The sequence below is a fragment of the Heloderma suspectum genome, chromosome 11, assembly GCF_057233095.1.
Source record: "Heloderma suspectum isolate Gila_16-S chromosome 11, 16-S_ref, whole genome shotgun sequence".
Lineage (NCBI taxonomy): Eukaryota > Metazoa > Chordata > Lepidosauria > Squamata > Helodermatidae > Heloderma > Heloderma suspectum.
The window spans coordinates 17,832,657-17,853,045 of NC_139468.1; the positions used below are offsets into that span (position 1 = coordinate 17,832,657).

General features: G+C 39.7%; 1 protein-coding gene across 7 annotated transcripts in view; it reads right to left on the bottom strand.

Annotated features, from left to right (window-relative positions):
• MYO9A (myosin IXA) overlaps nucleotides 1-20,389 on the bottom strand; it is a 196,268-nt gene that overhangs the window by 94,182 nt on the left and 81,697 nt on the right. For 4 of the 7 annotated variants that reach the window (XM_084817052.1, XM_084817051.1, XM_084817050.1 and 1 more), the window contains exons 5-8: nucleotides 20,129-20,228; nucleotides 17,978-18,034; nucleotides 13,640-13,737; nucleotides 12,691-12,817 (exon numbers count right to left, since the gene is read on the bottom strand). In XM_084817052.1, the coding sequence (XP_084673178.1) occupies nucleotides 12,691-12,817; nucleotides 13,640-13,737; nucleotides 17,978-18,034; nucleotides 20,129-20,228 (382 nt within the window). The remainder of the gene's footprint in view (nucleotides 1-12,690; nucleotides 12,818-13,639; nucleotides 13,738-17,977; nucleotides 18,035-20,128; nucleotides 20,229-20,389) is intronic. The other 3 variants (XM_084817054.1, XM_084817056.1, XM_084817053.1) reach the window with 1 other exon arrangement.

A 20,389-nucleotide genomic window follows, 5' to 3' on the forward strand; every position in this document is an offset into this window, starting at 1 on the left:
TGTAGTTATTAATTCCAGATCTCCTAATGCTAGGGAAACCAAGGGCCAACCTGAGGAAGGCAAAGAAAATGACAGTACCACAAAGAAGGCAAAGGGGTAGCTTCATACACAGAAGTATCCTCAGTACAATAAAGTCATTGAAATACAAAGGAACATACATTAAAGGTCTGTGGTAGAAAATGTTGAGTGGGGTTGTATATTTGGAGAGGTTATATTCCCTTGTGTGTTATGATTCACTGAAAGCATTTCATTCCACTTGGACACAAGTTCACATTCCTCTAGCACAGTTTCTGTAAAAGACACCATTTATAAACCTTGCCTTCATAACACTTTCAGGCTAGTAAAATAAAATGAAAAAATTCATCTCAAAGAATAGTTGGCCTCCCTCTCATGATCCAAAGTTTGTTCCAACTTCAAAACAAAACTGGCTCAAACTAGAAGATTTCTTGAACCTTTGACCTCGGATTCCCTTACAAAAAGGCAAATATGAACACACTGTTCTTTAAATGATTGCACATTTCACAGCAAGAATGGTTCTTGCCTGCACAACTAGGTCCAGTATATATATATGAATATTGCCCTTTGGGGAAAATATTCTTAACAATCCTACACAGTCCTATCACTTACATATATCTCTTTAACCCAAGCCATTTCATGCATGATATGCCATAAGCGGAATAGGATCATAGCTTGGTAGTACAGCATATGCTTTGCATGGAGAATGTCTCAGGTTCAATCACTGGCATCTCCAATTAAGAGAAAATCTGCTAACAGGAGATAGGAAAAGACCTCTGCCTCAGACCTTGCAGAGCACCTGATGGTCACAGTAGTCAATACTAGGGCATTTTTATTTATTTCAGAAAATTTATTTATTGCTTTAAAAAAAAAGTCCTGAAGATAAAAACATGATAAAATACCATAAAACATCAATAAAACAATAAAACAGCGATAAAGCAATAAAAACTCATTATAATCACCATTAAAATAACCAGGTATAGCTGGCAATCCTAGCAGTCAGGACATCCCTGGGCAAACAAATGTCTCTCTTAAATTGTTGGCAGAAATGCTCCACACTAGGGGCCCATCTGCTCTCAGTGGGGAGGTCACGCCACATGGTGTACACCACCATAGAGAAAGCTAGATGGACAAATAGTCTGGCCTGGTATGAGGCAGCTCCCCAAGTTCCTAACTTTACTTGTATGGAGTGTTGTTCCCATCAAACCTGTTAAATGGATAAGCACTTGCAAGAACAAAGGGGGAGGGGGATATCTAGCAAGTGCTAATGCTGAGGCCATAGCAGTGTGGCCCCGAGCATTACACTCACCTAAGTTGGGCAGCTAGCTTTTCCTAAATTTGGTTGCATGACAACTGCACAGTACCACACTGTGGGGGAGCTACAGTAGGCACTGGAATTTTTCCCATGCTTGCCCTCTTTCTTTTAGCCTCCATTCCCACTTGAACCAGCTCCAAGACCACTTGCAACTCACACACACCAAGACAGCTCTCCAAACCATCTGAAAAATAAACACTCTCAGCACTATTTTCAGTTCTTTCGCTGCAACATACTTTTGCCTATCAAATGTGCAGAATATTTTACCAGAGAATAACAATCTAGTTGCTTATGTAAAATTGTTCTCAAACAGATGAAAAAGCAAAAGAGAAAAAAGTCCCGAAGTGATGACAAGTGGATGAAATCCTTAGGTCTATGTAAGTGGTGCACAACTGCCAACATTTGATATTGTAAGGAATAAACTAATCCAGCCTGGCAGCATTTGTTAAGATGGTTCCTTTGCTGGGTAAGTCTCGGTTATTTTTAAATGACAATTTGACAGATGTACCCTTTGCATTCTCAGCTTTCCAAATTAAAGTGCTTTAAACCTTTGCCAGCTCAAATAATGGCTCTCAACACTTATCTGAAGTATTCATGTGTTGTGTTTCCTCACAGTATATGAAAGGCTCACAACAGATAGAGTGGTATGTAGAGAGAAGCTGTGTGTCACTGATCTTCACTCCCCACCTATTTAGGGAAGAACCACTGACTGATCTGTCCACGGTTGTCTGAGAAATGCAGCAGACAATGAGGAATGAACTATGTGGCTGCGTTCAACATTAAATATTAGTCCTGCACTACACATGCAGCAGAATGGAGTGGAAGAACAGTCTGGATCACTTCAGACTGTAGGTTGGGGAACACACATTTTAAATGCTCCCATACATAAAACTCTATCCTATGTGGGAAATTATCATGCAGGTAGAGATAGAAGCCCTATTCAGGCATTAAAAGAACACAGAGAAGGAAAAAAACAGAGCTGGACAATCTCCAGGGGTCACAGGGCCACATTCCTTTCCCCCAGAGCTGCACTGCACAGCCTGAAGAAATGACTACTGAATCTGCTCCTACAGTAGCAAAAAACACAGCAATTTTGCAAGGACACAAGACAGGCAGGGAGTGTCACCTTGTTGCAAGAAGAATTGCACTCCCAGAAGAATCGGACTTCCAGAAGTATGATTCTTCTTAAAAATAAGGTGCATGCTCCCCGCATGTCTTGTTTCCTTGCAAAATTGCTGGGGGGTTTGCCATAGCCCCAACAAATTTTGCAGCAGTGTTGTTCTGTTGTTCAGTCGTGTCCGACTCTTCGTGACCCCATGGACCATAGCATGCCAGGCCTTCCTGTCCTCTGCTCACTCCCGGAGCATGCTCAAGTTCATATTCATTGCATCGGTGATCTCATCCTCTGCCGTCCCCTTCTCCTTTTGCTTCAATCTTTCCCAGCATCAGGGTCTTTTCCAGGGAGTTTTCTCTTCACATTAGGTGGCCAAAATATTTGAGCTTCAGCTTCAGTATCTGTCCTTCCAATGAGCACTCAGGCTTGATTTCCTTTAGGATTGACTGATTTCACCTCCTTGCCGTTCAGGGGACTCGTAAGAGTCTTCTCCAGCACCACAGTTCGAAAGCATCAATTCTTCAGTGCTCAGCCTTCCTTATAGTCACAGCCATACATTACTACTGGGAAAACTATAGCTTTGATTATACAGACCTTTGTCAGCAAGGGGATGTCTCTGCTTCTTACTATGCTGTCTAGGTTTGCCATAGCTTTCCTCCCAAGGAGCAAGCGTCTTTTAATTTCATGGCTACAGTCACCATCTGCGGTGATCTTGGAGCCCAAGAAAGTAAAATCTGTCACTGCTTCCATTTCCTCCCCTTCTATATGCCAGGAAGTGATGGGGCCAGATGCCATGATCTTCGTTTTTTTAATGTTGAGTTTCAAACCAGCTTTTGCACTCTCCTCTTTCACCCTCAACAAGAGGCTCTTGAGATCCTCTTCGCTTTCTGCTATTCGTCTGCGTACCTGAGGTTGTTGATAATTCTCCCGGCAATCTTAATTCCGACCTGTGATTCATCCAACCCAGCGTTTCTCATGATGTACTTTGCATATAAGTTAAATAAGAAGGGCGACAATATGCAGCCTTGTCGTACTCCTTTCCCAATTTTGAACCACTCGGTTGTTCCATGTCTGGTTCTTACTGTTGCTTCTTAACCCTCGTACAGGTTTCTCAGGAGACAGGTAAGGTGGTCTGGTACTCACAAGTCTTTTAAGAATTTGCCACAGTTTGTTGTGTGATCCACACAATCAAAGGCTTTAGTGTAGTCAATGAAGCAGAAATAGATGTTTTTCTGGAATTCTCTTGCTTTCTCCATGATCCAGTGAATGTTGGTGATTTGATCTCTAGTTCCTCTCCCTCTTCAAAACCTCGCTTGTACTTCCGGTAGTTCTTGGTTCACATACTGCTGAAGCCTAGCTTGTACGATTTTGAGCATCACCTTGCTGGCATGTGAAATGAGTGCAATTGTACAGTAGTTTGAACACTCTTTGGCATTGCCCTTCTTTGAAATTGGAATGTAAATTGACCTTTTCCAGTCTTGTGGCCACTGTTGAATGTTCCAAATTTGTTGGCATATTGAGTGCAGCACTTTAACAGCATCATCTTTTAGGATTTTAAATAGCTCAGCTGGGATACTGTCGTCTCCACTAGCTTTGTTGTTACTAATGCTTCCTAAGGCCCACTTGACTTCACTCTCGAGGATGTCCGGCTCTAGTTCAGTGACCACACTATCATGGCTATCAGGGACATTCAGATCTTTCCTGTATAGTTCTTCTGTGTGTTCTTTCCACCTCTTCTTAATCTCATCTGCTTCTGTTAGGTCCCTGCCTTCTTTGTCCTTTATTATGCCCATCTTTGCACAAAACGTTTCCTTGAGATCTCCAATTTTCTTGAAGAGATCTCTAGTCTTTCCCATTCTGTTGTTTTCCTCGATTTCTTTGCATTGTTCATTTAAGAAGGCCTTCTTGTCTCTCCTTGCTATTCTCTGGAAATCTGCATTCAGTTGGATATGTCTTCCCCTTTCTCCCTCACTTTTCGCTTCCCTTCTTTCCTCAGCTACTTGTAAAGCCTCATCAGACAGCTACTTGGCTGTCTTGCATTTCTTTTTCTTTGGGATGGATTTCGTTGCTGCCTCCTGAACAATGTTACGGACCTCCGTCCATAGTTCCTCAGGCACTCTGTTCACTCTGTAGCAGTGGGGGCAGGGCAAAAACAGCTATAAACCATCCCCAACATTCCTGTGTGTGCTGTCTCTAGAGATGTATGAGAATTCCATTTCAGGGGTGAAAATTCAATGGATGTTTCTGGTTCAGCCCCACAGATTTCATTCTGTTTCCCCCTGCTGGAGTTGACTTGATCTCTAGTGAGTTGAGCCAATACATGGATTCTGGTTGTTGTTGTTGTTGTTTTAATGGTGCCAATTTGCACAAAAAAAATTGTGGAGGGAATCTTGAAATGTGTGCAAATGGTGTCATGATTTTTGTTTAATTTTTTAAAATTGCTCATATTGTGCAAGTGCACATGATCGCAAGTCCACCTTGCCACTATGTAGCCTTGCAGAGGCATATTCCCCTCTTGTCAATATCCTTGTCAGTTTCATCCTCTCTGCACACTACTTTAGCCCAGCAGAGCCCTATTCCCTACTTGTCAAAGAACTTGTATATCCCCCCCCCACCCCCCTTCACTAGGGAAGGACAGTAATGGAGGATAAAATAGACGCGTTCTTTAAAAAGCAGGAAATATGGCTCTGCTGGGCGGAGGTACTGTGTGGAGGGGATGAAACTGACAAAGATATTGACAAGAGGGGAATATGCCTCTGTGGGCTACATAGCACGCAAGCGGACTTGCAATCATGTGTACTGGCGCAAGATCACCAAATAAAAAAATTACGACACCATTTGCACACATTTCAAGACTCCCTCAAAAAAGAAGTCGTGCAAATTACAACTTACACAGATGGGGAAATACCCCAAAATGAGCAAAATCTTTCCAGAATTGGGGAAAAAACCTGCCACACTCCACCACTGCTTACTGTAATGGAAATGTTGTGGAATCCTGTTGGGCTTAAACAGAACAGAATTCCCAGAGCCGTACATCTCTAGTTGTCTCCAACTCTGCTCTTCCTGCACTGAGCAGAATGTTCTGAAGGCAAATTCTAAGCACATTTACCTGAACCCTAAGTAGGGTTCCTCTTCACAGGAAGGCTGCTAAGTATGTTCAGTTAAATCATATCCCATGTTCTTATGGCACTTGAAGCAGCCACTGTGTAGGAAAACAAGTTATCCTTTAAGGGGTTCACCCATTCATTATGAAAAGGGCTACACCGTAATATTTTTATTTAATTCAAATAAATAGAAAACTCCGACATCAGTAGCTCAGACTGAGTACCTTTCATCCTGATACTTAATGAAAGCTTCTGCCAGACATTACCCATTTAAAAAATCATAATATAGTAGTTCAGAGGCCCATAGCAGTTACTCAAGTGTCCATTAACACAAATCTAAGGGTAAATTTCCTAAAGGAAATCAACCCTGAGTGCTCATTGGAAGGACAGATACTGAAGCTGAAGCTCCAATATTTTGGCCACCTAATGCGAAGAGAAAACTCCCTGGAAAAGACCCTGATGCTGGGAAAGACTGAAGGCAAAAGGAGAAGGGGACGGCAGAGGATGAGATGGCTAGATAGCATCACGGATGCAATGAATATGAACTTGAGCACGCTCCGGGAGAGAGCGCAGGACAGGAAGGCCTGGCGTGCTATGGTCCATGGGGTCATGAAGAGTCGGACACGACTGAACGACTGAACAACAACAACAAAGGGTAAATTACACAGTACATGCAAATGTGCATAAAGCAGCCCTAATAGGCGTCTTTTTAAACAGAAATGCAGATTTAGGAAGGTGCAATTTTTTATAGCTTTAATTTTGTATAGAACAAAAGGTAGCATTTTTCCCCACTCAGCTGCTCCTCTCCAGGGTTCTGGACCCATGCTTATATGCCTGGTTTGATCTTGAGCATCTGCCATAAACTCCTGGTAGCCTTAGGGAGCTCACTCTCTATGAGCCTCAGTCCTTCCATCTGCAATATGAGGTATCATAATACTAGCATACCCTTCAGGGTTGTTGCAAGGATTACACCTAGATAGTGCATGTGAAGCACTTTGAACACTTGAAAGTACTATACAAATGTTAAGTTTTATCATCTGACAACTTAAAGGAGAGAAAGGCTTTTGAACAGGAAAATATCTAGCAGGAAAAGGGGTAACAACTCTTCTCCCCACTATCCCACTCTTCCATGCAAGATTGCAGTTTCCCAAGGGTGTTTTTCATTCATTCATTCATTCATTCATTCCATTTCAATACCACCAATGGCTCTCCATTTAATAACTACTGGGGCTTTGTTTCACCACTAAACATTTTTGAAGCTGTCCTCTAAAATCAAACAGAAGACCAACTTTTTGGGCACCGATTTTTTATTTTCATATCACACATATATTTATATACGTATTTTACTGTGAAATTTCAACAAACAAAATTTATAAGAATACACACACACATACATATATATATATATACACACACACACACACATAGATTTCTGTATATCCATATCGATGAACACATATGCAATGCATTTATATGAAAATACAACTTTCTAGCAATTAAACATAAGCTTCAACAAAAGCAGACCAGATATCCAAATAAGTATCCATTTGAAGGTAACATCTATACGCCACCTGTTCAAATAATTAAAGCATTGTCAGGTCCTCAATCTACTGCATTATAGGAGGTGAGCCTTTATCCTCCCAATGTTGTAATAACCATCTTTTAATTGTAAAAATCCCATTTACGCTGACCATTAATTTCCAAGAAGCAGATATATGTTTTACAAGAGCATGTATATCAGCAGATATTAAAGACTGCTCCTGTACAAAATGTATCTGTATAATAACCTCATCTCCAAAAGAAGCAATTACTGGAAGCTGCCAAAACATATGTTTAGAAGAAGCATTAGCTGCATTGCATCACCAGCAATTAACTGAATTAGACAAACGCTTATTGAAGAGACTTTGCAGTGTCCAATAGACATGAAACAAAAGTTTTGCTGAACAACACGCAGCCAAAGATCCATACACGCAACAGGCATAGACGCCGAAGAGGCAATCCACTGGTGAGGTTAAATGGGACACTCTAGTTTGCTATTCCATTTCTGCTTAGAACCCTGTATATTATATTTATTTACTAACAACAAGTATTTGTAAGCATGGATTATGGGTCACTTTGCCTGACCAGCCTCAGTAAGTACTTCCAATAATGTCGGAGACTCTGATGCTCTAAAAAACAGCAGGACCGAACCTAGATACTAACAAAGGTGGCATTTGCAAGTATTGCAGCTCGAATGGGAGAAAGGCTTTTGTGCAGGTAACTACTCTTCTCCCCAATACCCTTCTCTTCCATGCAAGATTGCAGCCTTCCAAGGTTGTTTTTCATTAAATAACCATTGGGGCTTTGTTATACCACTGAATATTTTTGAAGCTGTCTTCTAATAGCAAATAGCGGACCAACTGTTTGGGCACTAATATAATCTGTGCAAGACTGTATATAATATCCTTTCCTGCTACTTTCCGTATAATCTTTTCCTGGCTTCAGTTTTTAAGTGCCTTCTTATTAAATATCCTTCACTGCCAGCTGCAGAAAAAAGTTCATGCATCTCTGTGGGGAGTATTCTCTATTTGTTGTTGTTGTTGTTCAGTCGTTCAGTCGTGTCCGACTCTTCGTGACCCCATGGACCATAGCACGCCAGGCCTTCCTGTCCTGCGCTCTCTCCCGGAGCGTGCTCAAGTTCATATTCATTGCATAGTATTCTCTATAGCCAGGCATAAATCTGTATGTTAAACTCATTTTTTCATAAAAGATCTTATTTTTGTTTGTGACTCTGCTCCATAAAAGTAGGGAACCATGAAATTGGTAGTTACTAGTTTCTAAAACAAGCCAAAAAGTGACACAAAGCCACAAGAACACCAGCAGCCAGAATTCTTGCATGACAAGAGTCTATTAGTAACCAACCACATCACTAATGATACAGCAGTGCTGCAGTCAGCTACTTAATTTACTGCACATTGTATCAGGTTCTTCACCATAGAAGGAAGAACTAGATCAAAAGCCTAAAGGTTTATTTAAACTGTTTTGAGTTAAAGTGTCAATTCTAAATAAAGTACAAAGTAAGTTCTTACTAAATTTGAAACTTTAACCACAATGAGCGAATGTAAGCTTAACCACCAGGGCCAGACCAAATATAAAGGTCTTGCAATGTTTTTGAAAGAAAAAATGGCACTCAAAATATACATAAAGTTTTATTTCAGGGTGAATAGATTTAAATGATCATTTCCTATTTTCTAAAATCCCAGTGATGGTAAGGATCTTTTTAAAAATAGCTTGGTTGAAAGGAAGTCTGATGGCAGACATGTTAGAACCCACATTATTCAAGTTCAAGTTTCTCTTTATTATGGTCATTTAGACCTGGACCTACATTATTCAACACTGAATAATGACAATGTAATACGCACTTAATTAAGTACTACTTTTCTAAGAGAGAATACCATGCCGGAAAAGTGTCTGACCTCTGAGAATAAGCATTATAAATGATACAACACACATTTATTATTATGGGCTTTCTACTGAAACCAAGAACTAGTCAAGCAGAGGCACAAGGATCCAGGAGAAGCCATGTTGTATCAAGCCAACACCATTCACTGAACCCCATATGGGTAATCTTGTAATCCGTTTTATGTACTCCAAGTACTTCAGCTCTACAGCTCAATCTTGTGTATGTTTACTCAGAAGAAAATCCCACTTTAGTCAGTTGGACTTTATTCCAAGTAGGTGTGTAGGGTTGTATCCTTAGCCTGCAAGTAACTGATCTTGCTTAATATGGGTAGAGAGAGCTTCACACAAAAGCCGGTCTCTGGTCTCTAAGCAGACGTAATGCTGTAACACAAAGGACATATGGCTGCATGAACAAAGGTTCTGTATTATAGACCTATGTTGTATAGAGGCACTACCTAATTGCAAGCCAGTATATTTTGTTACAGCAACCAGTTACTATGCATGGTTGCTCAGGATATTTATTATAAAAAAAATACCCTGCCTTTCATACCCACCACCAGCCCCCAAAGCAGCTTTCAATTAAAAGTACAAACACAACCAATACAGTAAAAATCCAAGTGCACAAAAATCACTGAAACCAAACTTTAATACAGCAAGGGAAGAAATTCAGCACAAATGGTCTGGCAAAATAAAGAGATCTTCACAGCACGTCTGAAGATGATGAAAGGGGGCCAAAGTCTCCCTGGGGACGCTGTCACCCAATCTTGGTGCTGTAACTAAAAAGACCCTCTCATGCTCCCACCAACTGTGACTCCAAGAAAGGATGGAAACAAAGCAGGGCCTTAGATTTTTAATGCCATGGGAGGATGAATTTCAAAATGGGAAAGTTGACTTAAATCAATGACTTAAATCAGCCTTTTTTTCTTGGGTTTGATTTAAAACCAATCCCCACTGCTACATTTTGCTCAAAAAATAAAGTAGCCTATTTGTTTTATGAAGCAGGTACAGATGTAGACATGAGGTATTTGCCACATATAAGCTAAACTAGCACTGAAGTGCTAAGGACAGTTGGTCTTTAAAGACCAGTAAAAAAAGACAGGCACCTCCTACGCATCTATAAATGTCAAACAACTCACAGACAGAAGGGCAGAGATCAGGCAGCCAGACTCATACAAAAGATTGGTTGGAAGCCAAGACAGACTGAAGATTACTTCTCCAGAACTGACAAAGCTGTTTCAGATGAAATGCAGCAAAGAAAAAATCAGTCTTAACTTGGGAGCTGAGAATAGATCTCTCTTCTGCTCTTGTTTCAAAGATCATCATGCTGGAAGCCAGGTTCCAATAACTGCTTGGTACAAACAAAGACAAGCAATGCCTTCTGTACCCCATGTGCTTCAAGACTGAGGGAGAGAACAGTAAACATGTGCAAAGACTACCTGCCTGTGAGGCCATCAACAGAGGACCTTCTCTAGATACTTCCCAGAGAAAAACTGTAAGACATTTGGATTTACTACTGGAAACTGAGATAAGTAGATAGGGGAAATGATTTTTTTAATAAGTTTTCTGGTTTTGGAAAGACAGCGAGAGTATTAACTTGGACTTTGAAATCAACTCATTGGATAGAAATGGTGATTAAAATAATTTCATGTTCCTCATGTAAAAATATTATGCTGGGCAGGAGGGAGACACTTCTAAGTAAATTTTCAAGCTGACATCTGCCAAATACTTGCAATAGAAATTAATTAGCCAGTTCTTCCTAAAATTAACCCTCTAATATCCAGCAATGAAACAAAACTGAGGTAGGTATCAAGCATTTGGTCTGTTAGCATTCTGTAACATGTTCCTGTTCCAGTAATAGCAATTCCCACACTAGACAGCTTTTATTCACAGAGACTTGCTTCTTCTGCAAAGAGTACAACCATAAAAAAGCAAGTGTAGGAGTAAGAATATAGAGGTCTCTACCAAATTAAAATTACTGAATGTAGTCCTTAGTCTAACACTAGGAATTTATGGCATAACAATAGAATTAGACATCCAGATTTGCACAAGAGAATGCATATTTCTATTGCTTTTCCAGGAAAGCAATACACTAGCCATTCTCCTGAATAAATCATTCAAGACTTTACTCAGCATCTGTAAAAATACATGGTATCAAATACATTTATTGATTGATTTGATTTGTGCCCCACCTTTCTACCAAAAATGGCACTTTAGTACACAATGTACACTAGAGCAATATTTTGCTCCCAACACATTTTCATGTGACAATATTAATGCTGCAAAGTTCCCATGCATTTCTTTTACATGCCTGCCTTGTTCTCACCTCACATGTGATCTATTCAGCTTTGCATCCATGCTGTGATTACTGCTAGCTCCTAGCCTCTAATTTGACCTCTGACCATTCTTCTGGTTTGTATCCCAGCCTTGCATGTCCTGGATTGACCCAAGCACAAACTGCTCTTCTCCTTAAGCACTCATCCTGAGGACTTTCCCACTGTGTCACATCAGTTCCTGACTTATGCATTCACTCTATACTATGACACTTGAAGATAAGTCTTACATAAATATACACAAAATGTAAATGCTTCAGTTTTAGTAAGTGTACAGTGCCAGTCTAACACATTCCTATTGCAGTCATAATGCGTGAAATGGTCCTAAGAATGCCAGAAGTGCTTGAAGCCCATTGAGAAATGTAGAACATGTTAGCATAGCTATTTTTGATATGAGAACTAGACATCAGACTATTTGAGTCAAATTTTAATTGAAATAAACTAGATGTGTGCTTAAATATAGGTTATAGCCTTATGATCTCCCTTTTTCTTCTTGTGTCAGTACCTTAAATCTTAAAATTATGGTATATGTTTATATTCTACTGCCCTCTGGGCCCAAGCCTTAAAAGCAAATGTAGTAAATGCAACAGACACCTTCTGTCAACACAGAGAGGCTTACTATGATAAAGTTTTGAAATCAACACTCTTCCTTTCCTGGCTGAGGAAGCTTATGAAATTACCTTCCATTTTTGTACCTGGCCATGAGATCAAGCTCCATAAACACTACCCTGCACCAGCTGGAGAAAGTGTACAGAACAGAGGCTATGAAACAGGAAGGCCCTGGTTTGAATTATGCAAGCCACCATCTCTCAGCCTCAGTCCCCTATGTGCAATATTACTGACTTACCTTACATATTGCACATGAAGCACTTTAAACACTTGAAAGTGCTATACAAATGCTTAGTGCTATTATGGTACAGTCAGATGCACTTGAACCAGCCTTGAGGCAGAATTTTGAGGTGGAGTGGAAAATGGGGAAGGTTTCTTCCCTGGTCTGACAAACAGATTTGACTGGAGCACAGCCATCTGCTAATATGAGGGAACAGATAACTATATTTGTTAAATATTAACATTCCTGTTAAAAAGGTGACTGACTGAAGTCTATAGTATCTTTTGTACTAAATGGGAGGGATTCAAGAAGTTTACGGTATATTCACAAGTCCTAACATTAACATATCACTGTTTTGAATTCCATATGGTGCTCAAAACAAAACCACCACCACTGGAGAGAACTACTCAATAAACCAATAGACTATCAAAACCAATGACTTCACTGTCAAACTATAGCTTTAAGACATTATGTTTTTCCAAAAAGATGCATGCTGAAAGAAAAAAGAACTGGACAAATTCTGTCCAAGTGCCATGGCTCACCTCCAGAAGCTCCGAGACAACAGGTAGGACTTCTGGGTTACAGATATCTATGGAATCATCTCGGTACGTTTTCTTTTTGTAACAGATGTTACCCAAATGGAGTATTGCTGACAAAAGGGAAAAAATCCTATGGACATAAAATAATACATTTCTTGTTGTTTTCTTTCTCTTAAGAACCAAAAATGCAAGTAATTAAAATGAGCTCACTGATATTTTATTACATATTAATGAGTACATTTTTGGAACAGATTCAAAGCAATACTTTGATAAACAGAAGTGTTCCCCGAGTCGCATATAAATTACATATCAGCAATTAGACAAATATATATATTAATACTATGTCTAATAATGCAATACCTCAGCATTTCCTATTTTCCTAGGATCTGTTAGTTATGATGTTTTGATTACTACTTATAAAAAGCTTATGAAGGGCTAGATTTGATTTTTAAAAATATATTAAGCACATTTGTTCTGAATATTTTAGTGAAACTTACAATTAACCAGTAAGCCACCTAATTATACCTATATAATATCTATAGGGAGAGTATTTTTCTATGAACTATTGAAAACCTATTTGTGTTGTGTATGGATTTTTAACCCACTCAATCCCAGAGGCTCAGAGCAGTCTACAAAATACTGACTGACAATTGCTTTGGTTACGAATGCCTTTATTTAGTCATTCATTTACAGTCTAGTTGGAGCTAATGCACACTTCCATTTTTGGTGCAGTACAGGCAATTATTGACTACCTCAGTGACTTTTGCTACTGAACACTCTTGTGAATGCTCAGTGTCATGATGGCAATTCATTCAATCCAGTGTAAAACCCTTTTTAAAAAGTATCAGCTGAAGCAGAATATGGCAAGCTATAACCAAATACACATGTTGAACCATTCAGAAGACCAATACACAACACAATAATGCCCTGTTAACAAGAAATATCAACTTACTGTTTGCGAGTCTTGGGAAGAAAGCCCACCATCTCCATAGCTAGCTGCAAACGCTCAAAGTCATGCTTCAAGTCTTCCCCTTCAACAGAGAAGCAGTCCTGTTGTGGTGAAATACAAGGAGCAATTAGAAGAGAGGGACACCAGCAGGTAGGGGGACTGATACATAACAGTACATATCTGGGACTATGCAATACCTGCCCTGCTAGCATAAATTAAATCTGAAGAAACTTCAGTCCATATGCACATCCACTCCCTTACACCATGCTTCACAGAGACAATAGGAACAGCAAATGTAGGTATACAGACCTATTAAAAGAATTGCCATCTTAAGGACATACCTAGGATAGCTGAAGCTAAAACATGATATGAGAAACAGATGCGAGGGGGGGGGTTGCAAAGAGATCAAGCATTAGTAGGTCTAAAGGAAGAAAACAAACAACCAGGTTTCCCCTCTACAGGGGCCAGTGCCAACCTCCAGTGGGCCATCGGCATAGTGCTCCCGATGGCCCAGCACTTACATACCATCAGAGCCGCTCCTGCCGCTAGTCAACCTTCCCTCCATTTTTTTTTTTATCCAACACCAGTAGCGGCTCATCCTCCTCCTATTGCAGTCCCCATCCTCCCACTAGCCTGGCTGACTATACTGACAAAAGGAAGCACTGTGGCAGTCAGCCAGACCAGCTTAGAGGGCAAGCACTGCTCCATTTAAAAAAACCCTCTTTTTTAAAAAAAAAACCCTTACACTTTGAGCAACAGCGATCCGAACCAATCAGATGCTGCCTTTGGTGATGGTGGGGTGGATGGGGGGCATTAGGGTACATTGGATCTCCTCCATTATTTATTATGAGCCCAGTATTTCATCTAGACATTTTTTTGGTTTCTGCTTTGTTTTTGTTAACGTTGTTGGGTCCAATGTGCCCCAATAGTTTTTATTGGATTACATTCTTGAAATGAGATATCAATAAAATCTATATTTTGTTAGTAAAACTGGAGTCATTTTGAAATCAATCTGTACTTCCAGTTAGGACTTCAAACAGGTCTGTTGGACCCCAGTAGCAGATAGGTACAGGGAAAAACAACAAACTCTGGCAGATTCTGAAAGAAATGGGGGTACCAGACCACCTTACCTGTCTCCTGAGAAACCTGTACGAGGGTCAAGAAGCAACAGTAAGAACCAGACATGGAACAACCAATTGGTTCAAAATTGGGAAAGGAGTACAACAAGGCTGCATATTGTCGCCCTGCTTATTTCACTTATATGCAGAGTACATCATGAGAAACGCTGGGTTGGATGAATCACAAGTCGGAATTAAGATTGCCGGGAGAATTATCAACAACCTCAGATACGCAGATGTTACCACCCTAATGGCAGAAAGCGAAGAGGATCTCAAGAGCCTCTTGTTGAGGGTGAAAGAGGAGAGTGCAAAAGCTGGTTTGAAACTCAACATTAAAAAAAACGAAGATCATGGCATCTGGCCCCATCACTTCTTGGCATATGGAGGGGAAAGAAATGGAAGCAGTGACAGATTTTGTTTTCTTGGGCTCCAAGATCACTGCAGACGGTGACTGTAGCCATGAAATTAAAAGATGCTTGCTCCTTGGGAGGAAAGCTATGGCCAACCTACACAGCATAGTACGAAGCAGAGACATCCCCTTGCCGACAAAGATCCGTCTAATCAAAGCTATGGTTTTCCCAGTAGTAACGTATGGCTGTGAGAGCTGGACTATAAAGAAGGCTGAGCGCCGAAGAATTGATGCTTTCCAACTGTGGTGCTGGAGAAGACTCTTACGAGTCCCCTGGACTGCAAGGAGGTCAAATCAGTCAATCCTAAAGGAAATCAACCCTGACTGCTCATTGGAAGGAAAGATACTGAAGCTGAAGCTCAAATATTTTGGCCACCTAATGCGAAGAGAAAACTCTCTGGAAAAGACCCTGATGCTGGGAAAGACTGAAGGCAAAAGGAGAAGGGGACGGCAGAGGATGAGATGGCTAGATAGCATCACTGATGCAATGAATATGGACTTGAGCACGCTCCGGAAGAGAGCGCAGGACAGGAAGGCCTGGTGTGCTATGGTCCATGGGGTCACGAAGAGTCGGACATGACTGAATGACTGAACAACAACAATAACAACAACAACAACAACAGGGGAAAAAATGGTGGAGGAAGGTTTTTAAAAAGCCTACATTATCTTCTGTCTTCATCAATGGATTTTCCCTCCCTAAGGATAAAAAAATTGATTTTGGAGTTATAGAAAGTTGCTTGAATATTTTTCCTACAGATTTGTCCTCTGTACACCAAGATAAAACCCAAATATCCTGTTCTGATAGCAGAAAAGAGTTCATTTTCATTATCCCAATAAAAGCGTTGCTGTACTACTGAAACACTAGCTTGTTCACCAAAATATTTACAAAAATCATGTTAAAAAACAATTTCCCACCACACAAGCCAAAACAAGCATCTCCGCTCTCATAGTAGCAATTACCAGTCCTGGTGTTTAGAGATTGCTAGAGAAACCCATTGATGCAGACCATGATCCTTCAGTTAGAAAAGGGGGATCAATGTATCTAGCTATTTTGTACAATCACTATTCCCAAACACATCACTCAATTCCTTAATATTATTTTCCAGATTCAGCATGAGGCCAGTTTATAACAGTTCTGCAAAGATGTTTCTGCGCTTCCTGCTCAGTCTGCAAGAGCAGAGCAGGCAAAAGGTCAAAAGTCTATGAGACTACTTTCTGTGTGGTAAGAACACAGGTCAGAGGTGATGGTTTAGGAACAGATGAAAAAAAGGATGCAGTCTCCAGGAGCCAGAAGGAAATCGTATAAAGATGTAAGAGGATACAGAAAGATACACTGAAGTGTGGTAGCCAAGTCCTAACCCAAAGTGATTGGGGCAATAGGAGGAACAGACAGGAAGAGGGGGTACACAGGCAGATATATGTGGTAAGATTGTAGAGATGCAGAAACAGGCACTGAAGAGGACCTTAGCCGAACAGCTTAACAACATCAGTGGGGAGTGGGGCAGCAATAAGGAGAGCATTTACTAGTGCAGTGCTAACATAAATGACATCTCAAGTGCAGCGATCATAATCTTCAAGCGTCCCAAAAATTCAATACAGTTTGCAAGACTGAAAAAACAACACCTTATATATGGTTTCTGCTGCTCAAGATAGACACGTTTCCTACATTACTGCTTAACTGGGCTATATTGGAGCATTCATGATTGTACCAGCCAAGCTAAAAGAAAGATTATTTTATGTGTCATCTATGATTTCCTGCAATAAATCCAAGTAAATTCCACAGATCCAAATAGGTTGATTGAAAATGAATGTTTAAGATTCTTTTTTGGTATACTATTGAAACATTTGGGGCCTGCAGTTTTTTAAAAAAATGAAGCAATGAGTCTTACAACAGAAATTAAGTAAAACTTAGTAGATATATGGTTAAATCTCATTTGAGAACACTTTATTTGCAATCAATATAACACTCCTAAGGAACACCTTTGTTTGGATTGCATTATATGGGAAATAGTAAATCCAAGTTAGAATTGTTAACATGCAGTTAGAATGGACATGCTTTCTGTAATAAGATAACAATGGAATTGTATGAAGACTAAGACAGACAAAAATACAGTTTCAGTCTAACCATAGGACTTCAGACAAGATGAAAAAGGCATTACTTTCCTTCTTTGGGCCTTTTCAAATAAGTATGGTGCTAAACCATTTCCTTTTAGTTGGCACTATTACTGAACCTCTGGTACATTCCCTGAATTCAAATTTAATTCTCCCCTCCCCTGAAATAGTCCAAGGAAAATCTCCCCGATTATAATGGTGCAATTCATGAAAACCAGTAACACTACATGAGTATTAAAATGATTGTTGATCAACCCTTCCGTGCTCTTTTTTATTTTACAGAATATGCTGTATCAGATGTTCCCTTGAATCAATTCTCTGGGCAAAGTTTCTTTGCCTATATTATCAGAAGTAGGGCTGAGTGCAATGTTTCAGAAGCAGAAATACCATGTTATATAATATAAACAATATTCTATCATATATCTTTTATGCTTTTTACAGTGTGCTATATCTATAATTATGCCATCCAACTACTCTTAACATAACCTATCAAAAGAAAGCTTACTACACAAAAATGACCCCCAAAAGGTATACCACCACAGATGAACTAACCAAGCCATTCTTATGAGAACGCAAAACTTTTGTGTGGCTCTTAATCAAATAGAACTGGTTCTGTATTTGCCCTGCATCTTGGAGCAAAGCCAGAATAAGTTAAATGCCTGTCACCAGCAACCCAGAATGGATGGATGTACTTGTACTGACCGGCTCAGAGTCATAGTAACAGTCATCCCAGCTCTGTTTAGGGGGTTTCTTTGTCATCTGAAAGCAAGGCAGATTGAGTAAATAGCATTCCAAATCCCACACAACCATCTCTTCCCACTTTTTGTTGTTGTTATTGATTGCCTTTGTTCCTGTAAGCATTTTTTTTAAAAGACATTAAGCAGCAAGATTTCCCATTTAAGAAAGTGATGGCTAGGATCCTCATCCTTCATTTCTCTTTACATTATGAAATTTGATATGAGAATGCATACATCATGCTACTTCATAATGTCACAAGAGAAGCCTATCTACCTTACAATTACACTTAGAAACCTACTTAACAAGGCTGCCAATCAGGAGTTATGATCAATAAATTTGGGCCTAACAATAAATTCCAGTGCAAATTGTAAAAGGGCAAAATACTATTAAATACCAGTTTCAGGAAGGACAGTTTACAATGCTTTCATGCTTCTGCAGCATGTAAGCATGCACCTTCTTATACAATTCATTCATTAACCACAATCATGTGAGGTAGATCAGTTTTCTTCCAGTTTGACAGATGAACTAGTGCTAGAGATGAGGCAAGTAAATCCAGGCCCAAGCTGAACACTGTCTGCTGTCTTTGCTTAGACTGATTTCTATATTAAGAACCATTTGCAGTATTGGGAACCATCTGCAACGTTTAATGATTCTGGAAAACATATCAAATACAAGATTTCTGCCTTGTTAAAAGTAGTTTTATATGCTTTTAAATATACATTCTCAAATGTCTTTTTAATATGCCTGAAAATTAAATTCCTTAATTCAAATTAGAATTTAAAACCATTTATTTTGCTTATAGTTCACACTATACGGTCAATGGACAAGAAAGCCGCCAATAACTATTGTCGGCTTTTCTATTACCCATCCTATATATCTTCTTTAACAGGAAAGAAAAACAGACTGAAAAGTTATATGTTTTTCAAGTTCAACATAATTCAGGTATATATTACACACACACACACACCTCATGAAATAATCCACCCATTGTTACATACGGGGGGATAAATCCCCACCCCCACCTCACTTTCAGTCCCACATCTTTCCTTTTAAAGCGATATCAACACTTAGAAGAATAGGAATCTATAGAAATGATCCCACATGATCTTGAACTAGAAGAACTGTTGGAAGTCCATGTCTTTTTGCCATTACATCAACAGTAGGCAACTTTGGAGAGTCCAGGGGCCATTTCTCCCGCCCCACACACCTGCCCTCCGTTGGCCACACTCCTGCTGGCACCCCGCACAATTCTACGGGTGCCAATAGCAGCGACAAAAAATAAATTGGCAGTTTGCGCTGGAAATTCACTGGCAAACCACTGTGGAGCAGGAAGTTTGAGAACAAGCTAAATTAGACCTATTTACCGCTCTGTAGTGGTAAACCACTGATTTCTTTTGCTGTCACCATGAATTTTGATGGCAAGTCGGTGGAGGTCAGGATGGGGCAGCACCGGGGGGGTGCATATGCCAGCGGGCCACGTGCTGCCCACCCCTGCACTATATGGAAATTAATTCAGTTCTAAAAGCACAAAGTAACTCTGCTGGGTAATTCTAATGAAGCATAGACAGATGTGGCACCTTTACCACCATAACCGTTCCTATCATTACATTGGGTACCCTTACATCCTCAAGAGAACAAATTATATAAATGTGTATTTCAGTTTTTTGCACATAGCTGGGATCAACAGACTTTAGTTAGCTTTATTTGTTAAAGTAGAAAAATATCATGCTATTAGACAGAAGCATTACAAACCCATGCAAGATTTTTAAACTGATCTGTCTGGCCTTGAGTGAAAATATTAGTATAAATAGCATTTTCCAAGAGACAGATATTAGCTCTTATTTAATTTGATTGGGAAATTGTGTGTTCTTTAGGAAAACTGTAAGCCAAAACATACATTTCTATCCTGTAGCCTACTTATGGCAAGAAAAAAAGCTTTGAAAATACCGCTGCTTTCTTAGTTGTATTATCTACACCGATACATTTATTGCATCATGAAATCCATGAGCAGATGACAATAAAATTGGCTTTAAAACAGCAACATCAGGAAAGAATGGTTTATTGCTCTAGGAACAAGCATATACACCCACTACAAAGCTGCTTGTATATTCCTACCTGATTAAGATAATGATATTCATCAGGTTGTTTAAGATGAAAAGCTGATTTCTCTTCTTCACTTGCTCCTGCCAGAAGGTAATAAAATACATGGTAGTTCCTAGAGACAAAAAAAAAATGGTGTACAAGTCAATGGCACCATCAAAACACACAAAAAATGTGAGTAAGTTACAGAATCGCTGCAAGTATGACTAAAACTAGTATGACAAGGAAGGACTAGAATAGTTGTGACCAATCAAAAACACAGTGGGGCAGTTTGTA